The sequence below is a fragment of the Polistes dominula genome, unplaced genomic scaffold, assembly GCF_049000335.1.
Source record: "Polistes dominula isolate Pdom_NZ unplaced genomic scaffold, Pdom_raw_medaka contig_21, whole genome shotgun sequence".
NCBI lineage: Eukaryota > Metazoa > Arthropoda > Insecta > Hymenoptera > Vespidae > Polistes > Polistes dominula.
The window spans coordinates 690,764-699,801 of record NW_028301061.1 but is presented as its reverse complement, the minus strand read 5'-3'; the positions used below and the strand labels follow the sequence as shown (position 1 = coordinate 699,801).

The window sequence follows — 9,038 nt, the reverse complement described above, 5'->3', positions numbered from 1 at the left end:
TCTTACAAGTAAATAAATGAATAGCAGCGTGTTGTATAACAAAATCTGCCACCACCTCAGATTCAGATATTATATGAATAATGAATGCAAAACAACTCTTATATAATATATTTAAATCATATCAAAGAGAAAATATATAAATGGTAAAACAATGCCGATTTTAATCCAAGTTGCATTGAACGTAACTTTCAAAAGCCACCAAATAAGTCCAAATAATAGAACTTGAAAGGTAACATGAATCATCTGCAATCTGTATAAAAATATATTTAATTAGAAAAAAAAAGAAAACAAGAGAAGATTTTGTTAACAATACAAAGTACATTTCATTGATCATACTTACTTCTTCTGTTTCGAACGTGCTTTGTCGATTGTTTCACTAGGTTCTTTACTTAGATATTTTCTACAACCAATTACCAGATCTAGGAAGTAATCATCCCAAACTAACGTTTTAATGTTCAAATAGAAATCTTCCTCATCTTCCTTGGTTAAAGAATTACTTAAATTCATATAATTTGGATTATTAAACTTCCATTCTGTGAAAATGAATTTTTCAAGACGACCCAACGAATTATTAATGTTCCTATGCATACGTAATAACCTGAAATATATATACATAATCATTATTTACTGAATAATTTATATAATTCATTACATAAGAATTTATTAAATTATACTATTTAAAGCTTACATCGGACGTTTTCCAGTAAAACGACTAATTGTGTCCAACAACAATGCAGGAATTATATGTATGAAAAAAGCACTAAGTTTAAAGAAGAATATTGAATTACAAAATTTGAGATTGGGATACCAAACAGCCTTCATCAATGGAAAATTACGTAGGTATGTTGTTATTTTAGATTCTATGGATACCCATTTAAAAGGATTAGTTGTACTCGATGTACAATGATACACTTTTACGTCAGTCCCACTGAAATAAGTAAAAAAACATATTTTAGTTTGTTAATATCATTTTAATTTATTATTAATAGAAAATGAGGATAATCCAGTTAAGTTATACCCATCACGATTGACAGCATAAGCAGCTGTAGCAATAGTATTTGAAACAACATCTACTGGAATGTAATCGTATATTAAATGTTTTGCAATAGGTAATCTCCGGACAACTCCCATACTAGCACCCATAATAAAGCCTGTTGGCCCATTTTTGGATATGGTCCATCCAGGTTCTGGTTCCTTCCAAGATCCTACAACTGTAACACCATAAAAGACATTTATGAATAAAATGATACTACAAGCTTTGCTATAAATAAAAACACATAGTGTAAAACTCACTCATGGAAGGTCGTACTATTGCAGATGGCAAAGAAGAATTGGCTACTTCATGTTCCGCCAAATGTTTACTAAATGTGTAAGAATTAGGATGATCACCTAATATCTTAGGTGTCTTTTCTTCCAATTCTTTATCGCTCAACTCTTCTACCATCTTTAATACTTCTTTAACGTCAGCTGGAGCTGGATAAATCTTTTCATCTACATCTGACAGCATTGAATTAACATACGCACTGGAAACATGAATGAAAGCCTACAAGAAACAAGTGATTGTGTAATAATATGATAAATACACAGACGAGAAAATAAGAATAAGAATAATCATAAATATTAATTAATGGAATATGTTAAAAGTAATCTTGTAATATCTGGTTTACCTTGAGATTTTTTATTTCATGACACAACTGAATAACTCTGCGTGTACCCAACAAATTAATGTTAATATTTGATTTCAAACTAGCTTCAAAATCCAAAGTGGCAGCTGAATGTATGACAATTTGTACATTGTCTGTAATTGTTTTTCTATCTTTTTCTGACAAACCCAAATTTTCTTCATTGACATCGCCAGCAACGGCAATTAATTTCTTCAGATAATCCGCTTTATCTGTTTTTTTCAATCTATAAAAAATCTAACCGAATGAAATCAAATAAGTTTAACATTTGAATAAACATAGTAGAATTAAATAGAATGAATTAGAAAAACAATAATATACCGCATTTCTCTTTAACTCATCAAGTCTATCGTTAACTTGTTTGTCCTTTTTACTTCTCATTAGTAAATAAATATTCTCCAAATTGGGACATACTCGTAGAAGCTTTTCGATCAAATTGATACCAAGAAATCCAGTTCCTCCAGTTAGAAAAATACTTTTCCCATTGTAAAACTCTTTCACTGACGTTTTCTTCTCCAACGTCATGTTTTTCTCTTCTTTTTATCAACAAATTAATTATTTTTTTAATTTGTAATCGTCAAACGAAAATTTAACACTAATTATAAAAAAAAAATATTTGTTAAAGAAATGTAAATAAGAAAAAAATGAAAATTTGTCTATTTACGTTGGTTAATTTGAAAGTGTTGAACAAAATGGAGGAGTCGAGTGACTATACTAAAGTACCGGTCTTTCCTTCCTATCTCTTGGAATTTTTAGTTAGAACTGAGAACGAGTTTAGCGTTACCACTGTCTATAAGAAAAACAAAACGAACTTGGTGTGGTAGGGATTAAAGAAATTTAAACACGTACACTAACACAAATATCGATTATCATACGGCGTCACAAGTCGTTAGACTTCACTTAACGTTACTTGTGTTGTGTAGAAATAGCAGGGGTTCTTAATCACATTTCATCTATTATTTATTTTAGATGACATATTAAATCAATCTTTCTTATTTACCATTTATTCTAATGATACTAATGGTAAATATGTGAAGAAGAAGAAGATGAAACTTTCATGAATTAATTAAACTATTACATTACATCAGGGCTGTCAGATCGTGGGTAAATCTTACCCTCTCCCTGTGCCACTGGGATTGCACACAATGAAAGTTTTCCATGTCCGTGTGTTTGGGATGTCGAAAGAAGTCGAGTGTAACCGAAGTTGGCGGGCACGCCGGAGTGGCACACTATGAAAGCGACTCGTGTCGTCCGAACACATGGACACGAGTCGCTTTCATAGTGTGCTACTTCGTGGCCAACCACCAACTTCGGTTACACTCGGCTTTCCTCGACATCCCAAACACACGGACATGGAAAACTTTCATTGTGTGCAATCCCAGTGGCACAGGGAGAGGGTAAGATTTACCCACGATCTGACAGCACTGCATTACATTTAATTGATCGGTAATGTAGTAATCTACTTATCTGTTTTTTATTCGTTCACTTTGAATCTACCTACGAATTAATAATCGATAACAGTTGTCAAATTAATATCGATATTTTATTTGTTTACGATCATCATGTTGGCCAACTATTAAATAAAAATGATTATATTTATTATTGTAAATGATAATAATTATTTGACATATTATTGACAATATATTTATTCAAAGGTTAATGTCATTCATGTATTTGCATACATGTTCTTTTTTTTTAAATAATGACAGGTGAAAGGTTATTACAAATTGCATTATTAAATTTTAATTGTGCAAGACGCAATTACAACGTTAATTACTACACGAGTCAAATATCAAATAAGACTGGTTTTATTCACAGAAATGTAATTTACAGAACTTGCTAGACATTCTATTGAATAATCTTTATTTAATTCAACTATTATATAATAATATTTAGAGATTAACATAGATTAACAATCAATTTTACAATATTATGGAAATCTATCATGGGAAAACATAAATCTCAAATAATGTGTTGTATCATTTCTTCTTTTGATTTTTACAATTTTCATTCTGTTTACTTTTATTACGTGATTTTCAATTATACATTTTCTTTTTTCAGAATTGTTTTCACAAAAATCACGGAGTACGATGAAATAAAATGAAATATAATTTGTGATAATATAAATGCATGAAGTAATAATCTGAATGTTTAATTATATCAATTAAATAAAAATTTGGAAAGACACCATTGATAGAAACAAATAATTAACAAGTCTTCTGTTTATTTCTAAGACGTAACTATTCTATTTATAAATTTGTGATAAAATATAGATACAAAAAAACAATGTTATCATGCATTAGTAAAAAGAAAAAAAAATGAATGACAAAAAAGAAAAAAAAGGAACGAATGATGATCAATTAGTATTTTACTTTTTGGAATATATAAATGTTAAGTATGTTTATAATGGTAAAAGAAATAATCATACGATTATGTAATTATTTGATTATTCATTCCTAACAGTTTGTTGTTTAGCAATCAAATCGGCATTTCAAAATTTGATGAATATTACTTCTTTATAGATATCATTTTGATGGGAATTTTTAATGAAACATTTAATAAAATGTTATATTCATTTATGCTAACACAAACGGAAATATTATTCGAAAAAGAGAAAGAAGAGACAAATAATTGTATAGAGAGCTGGAGAAAACAGTGTCTCTCAACATTTTTCTAATCGAGTTTAATTCAACATCATACATTCTCTTACAAATGCGGAAGAAACAAATGCAAATTAATATTACAAAATAAAAAAAAAACATTCATCAAGCAATAAATCTTTTCATGTATAGAAATTCGTATTTGGCAATATGATATCAATGAAAAAAAAAAAGAAAATCAAACAAACAAGATATTTCATTAAAATGATTTGACACATTACCATTATTTATCGGTGTCTACGAATGAAATGTGATTTTTATTCCTTTGACATATTTTATTTTATTTTATTTTATTTTATTTTATTTTATTTTATCAAATAAACTGAGATATTTTTAAAAAGTCGAAATTAACCGAAACGATTTTTATGTTGTTAAATTTACGCAATATGTATATTCTTTTATATATTTTTCTTTTACAACTAACTATTACAATTCATGAAATAAACGAGTCCTTGTACAAAAAAAAAAGATAAAAATAATGTATATATAGACTTTGAACCTAAGATATTAAACACTTGGGACCATGGACTTTGTATTTATACGCAAAAGTATAATAAAATATTCATTTAAAAGATTAATTGCCAGAGTAAAATTTCTATGCAAAGTATTTCTTTATTGATCATTAAAAAAGCATCATATTAAAAAACAATGAAAATCAATAGTATCATTAAATATGCTCAATTATTTTCAAATTAAACGTTTAATTCGGTGGCACATATTTTTAGGCACTCACTATATCTATGTATATGTGTCTGGAATTTGTGATTTCAATTTCACAAAATGTTACGAATTATAACAGGAGCACATGATCATAAAGGAGGTATTTGAATTCAATCTAATATAGTACTTTATTTTTTCAATAGATGACGCAAGGGGTAATATTCTATTGTTAATTTTTTGTTAGTTTCAAAATTTTTCATTAGATGACGCCAGGGGTATAATTCTAATATTAAGCAGATGACGAAAAATGCTCGATATGTAACAGGATCACATGATGATAAAGGAGGTATTCGAATTCGATCTAATATAGTACTTAATTTTTTCAATAGATGGCGCCAGGGGTAATATTCTATTGATAATTTTTCTTAGTTTCAAACTTTTTCGTTAGATGGCGCCAGGGGTAATATTCTATTGATAATTTTTCTTAGTTCCAAACTTTTTTGTTAGATGACGCCAGGGGTATAATTCTAGTATTAAGAAGATGAAAAATGCTCGAAATGTAACAGGAGCACATGATGATTTGGGAGGTATTTAAATTTACTCGATAATAGTACTTTACATTAACGCTAGACAACACCAGCTTTGTACTGTTTTTTGCTGATTAGTTCTTTAGTTTTTTTTGCTAGATGGCGCCAGTGCTGTAATTCTAAAATTGACAGATGTCGACAAGTGCATGAAATATAACAGGAACACATGATGATATAGGAGGTATTCGTTTTATCTCAAATATTGTATTTTAAATTGTCGCTAGATGGCGCCAGATTTGTACTGTTCCCTGCTAATTAGTTCCTCTGCTTTTTGATAGATGGCGCCAGCATGTACTTTTTCCAACATATTAGTTCCTCTGCATTTTGATAGATGGCGCCAGCGTGTACTTTTTCCAACATATTAGTTCCGCTGTTTTTTGTTAGATGGCGTTAATATTACATTGAAAATTTAATTTAATATAAATAAAAAAAATACTTATATATATTTTAATATAATTATTTTATTATTCTTGGCATGGTATACATTTTTTTTAAATAATTTTATATATTTACAATTTATTGCTTATTATTCTTTGTTTTTATTAATCATTCTGGTACATCATTTTCATCTTCTTTTTCTTCTTCTTCTATCCACGATCTATAATTATTTAAAATTAATATATTTAAACTTTATATTTTTACATTGCAATATTAATATAACAATTAATAATAATACAATTTACTTCTTTTCAAATGGTATATCATAGTGTAAAGTTTGTATCAATTTAATATCAGCCACTAAGATATCCACAGACTAAGAAATGAAATGAAAATATAATTGATTACATGTATTTACAGATTAAATGGATAAATAACTTACATTAGTACAAACACGTCTTTTCCTTTTACTTTCCATGGTACATAATTCATGGCTATTTAATATAGCAGCTTTAGGTATATCTTCAATAAATAATCTACATGAAAATGTGCAAAAAAAAAAATGTAATTAATAGCTTTTGTTTTCTTAATAAATACATGTCATTTTAATATAAATGTAATTTTTGTAGATACTCACTGAAGAAAACCATATACTTGATTGTGCATCAAACTTATGGATGGAATTGTAATTATTATAGTAAAATGCATGACAGTGGATGCTTGAATAATACCACTTTCAGGTATTATATAAAAGTAATTTGTTAAATCTTCATTTTCAAATTCATTATCTTCATTAACTTGTACACAACGTTTATCCCAATGGAAGAACATATACATTTGACTGTACAAAGAATATAAAATGTAAGAATTGATTTAATACCAATACTACAATGATTCAACAAGATCATTTGAAATATTGAAAATATATTTTACCTTGTATTAGTTACAGTTATTTTCTTGTTTATAACATCAAACTCACTGTAAATTTCACATTGTATATTTAAATGATAATGAGCAACTGCTTCTTGGACATCGTCAATCTTTGTCAAAATTAAATGTGTCTCTTTTGATTGCTGAATAAATATAATTTGTTATTATAAAAAAAGTAATATTGATAAATTATATTTTAAAAATATACATACACTGTTAATTTGTAAAATCTGTGGCTCATAGATAATACCATCACCAATTAGTTCAATAGATTTAATAGAATAATTTTCACTAATAATGTATAATGTTTCAACCTGAAAATGTTTATCATATTATTAAAGATTCTTTTTTTTTTTAGATATACACTTTAACAAATCTTACATGAACTCCGTAAGAATCAGGAAAGAAATATATATGAACGAATACATCCTCTTGAGTCTTCAAAATAAAATATGATGGCCATACAGCGAAATATTGTAAAGTTAGTATATTCATATCAGTGATATCCTGTAAAAAGATATGATTATTGATTATTTGTCAATCATAATAATTATTAGAATATGTACAAATTCAAACTTACTTTTATAAACATAGTATACCAATCGATTTCACTTATTATAATAAATTTTCCATCTGTTCCAGTATTTTTAAATCTAATTTGAAATGCAACCTGTTCACCAACGAAACATTTTCCACAATCAAAAATCATATTGGAATTACTAATATTTGTTAAGGATCTTTCACTGTAATAATAATATTGATCAGATTCATCGATAATACTAGAATACTGAAAAAGACAAAATATGATTTTATATATTAAGAATTATATCAAATATATGAAATAGAATATTAATAATATTATACTTGAGTTGTATATGATTCCCATGTATCACTGGATATTTTCAAGCTCTCAGTTGAAGACAAAGATTGTATTTTTGATTCTTCATATTGCAAATGTGGTATAATTATTTCTAAAAGTACATAAATTCATTAGACAACGTTTTAACAATACAATGTATGATTTATTATTATATATATATATAAAAAGAAAAAAACATGATTATACTTTTCAATATTGGAGGATTTCTGGTGCATTGTAATTTAATATCAACATGTCTTCCATGCTGAACGTATACATTAATCATTTCTTCTTTTTCACAGTAATCTTCGGTATAAAAATAAATAATTAATTTAATTTGCATTCCTGGAGCAATAAAATTACTCGTTAATTTTTGATTTTGTACTTCAACACGAAATTTAGAGTGTTGAGTTGTGGGCTTTATTTGAAATCTTGTTAAATAATTACTCTTGTTTGTTAATATTACTTTTTTCTAGAAGAAAAAGTAACATTGATTTTATCATTACAGTCAGATGAAAATAATGTAATATTATATATATACGTACTTTGTATAAAAAATATCTTTGAAAATTATGAAAACAAACGTGATCAGGTTTTGCTATTAAAATAGTTTTATACGATTCTGCTTTGTATGTACTTTTTCTAATTTCTTTAAATATAGTGCAATTCATATCACTTCGTTTTCTATAATAATAATAATTTATACATTAATATACCAATTTATGCAATGAAGTTGTAAAATAATATACCTTCTTACAAATGATTCCTCTGTCAAATTATTTTGAAACCTTATTGTCGAAGGAATAAATTTCATTAATTCAGAATATATTTTATCAACATCATTTAATTTATATTCTATCAATTTGATTTTGAATTTATCATTGTCAATCTTGTTCTCATCAAATTTATCCTATAAAATTAGATGTTAAGATTTATTCAAATGTAATTTATTAAATATATAAATATATAATAACTAACAATCCATAATTCTGATGGTATTCGATATAAAATGTAATTAGAATGATTTTTGGGACATTCGTATAACATTTCCCAAGACATTTTATTTTAAGTGCAATGATAAATGATATTAAATTTATTCTATTGCTTTTTTCTCTATTTAAAAGATAAAATATTAATAATAATAATAATAATAATAATAATAATAATAATAATAATAATAATAATAATAATAATGGAACAAATATCCAAGAGCATTATAAAATGTATGACATTTAAAAAAAAGAAGAAAAAAAACAATTAACAAATGATCATCTGACAAATT

General features: G+C 26.5%; 2 protein-coding genes and 1 long non-coding RNA gene across 7 annotated transcripts; 1 reads left to right on the top strand and 2 right to left on the bottom strand.

Annotated features, from left to right (window-relative positions):
* Nucleotides 1–93: 93 nt before the first annotated feature.
* LOC107070406 (putative fatty acyl-CoA reductase CG8306) lies at nt 94–2,756 on the bottom strand. Of its 2 annotated transcripts, none has more exons than XM_015328586.2 (8): nt 2,347–2,756; nt 2,004–2,218; nt 1,668–1,919; nt 1,294–1,543; nt 1,019–1,211; nt 689–928; nt 341–598; nt 94–250 (listed from the first exon to the last, which is right to left on the bottom strand). In XM_015328586.2, the coding sequence occupies exons 2-8, from the start codon at nt 2,205–2,207 to the stop codon at nt 112–114; spliced, it is 1,536 nt and encodes a 511-aa protein (XP_015184072.1). In that variant the 5' UTR covers nt 2,208–2,218; nt 2,347–2,756; the 3' UTR covers nt 94–111. The 2 variants fall into 2 exon arrangements, with proteins under 2 accessions (XP_015184072.1, XP_015184071.1); XM_015328585.2 differs by having other exon boundaries at nt 2,004–2,277; nt 2,347–2,755.
* Nucleotides 2,757–5,972: 3,216 nt separating this feature from the next.
* On the top strand, nt 5,973–7,760 carry LOC149031378 (uncharacterized). 3 transcript variants are annotated; one of them, XR_016177791.1, is made up of 5 exons: nt 5,973–6,067; nt 6,388–6,483; nt 6,597–6,707; nt 7,256–7,378; nt 7,540–7,760. It is a non-coding gene; the product is annotated as an uncharacterized LOC149031378 (long non-coding RNA). The 3 variants fall into 3 exon arrangements; XR_016177790.1 differs by lacking the exon at nt 5,973–6,067 and adding an exon at nt 6,170–6,285; XR_016177789.1 differs by lacking the exon at nt 5,973–6,067 and adding an exon at nt 6,174–6,302.
* On the bottom strand, nt 6,033–8,989 carry LOC149031377 (uncharacterized). 2 transcript variants are annotated; one of them, XM_089176069.1, is made up of 10 exons: nt 7,964–8,989; nt 7,762–7,868; nt 7,478–7,684; nt 7,279–7,404; nt 7,110–7,211; nt 6,901–7,040; nt 6,605–6,808; nt 6,410–6,503; nt 6,273–6,343; nt 6,033–6,187 (listed from the first exon to the last, which is right to left on the bottom strand). In XM_089176069.1, the coding sequence occupies exons 1-10, from the start codon at nt 8,097–8,099 to the stop codon at nt 6,136–6,138; spliced, it is 1,239 nt and encodes a 412-aa protein (XP_089032195.1). In that variant the 5' UTR covers nt 8,100–8,989; the 3' UTR covers nt 6,033–6,135. The 2 variants fall into 2 exon arrangements, with proteins under 2 accessions (XP_089032195.1, XP_089032196.1); XM_089176070.1 differs by lacking the exon at nt 6,273–6,343 and having other exon boundaries at nt 7,964–8,988.
* Nucleotides 8,990–9,038: the final 49 nt, after the last annotated feature.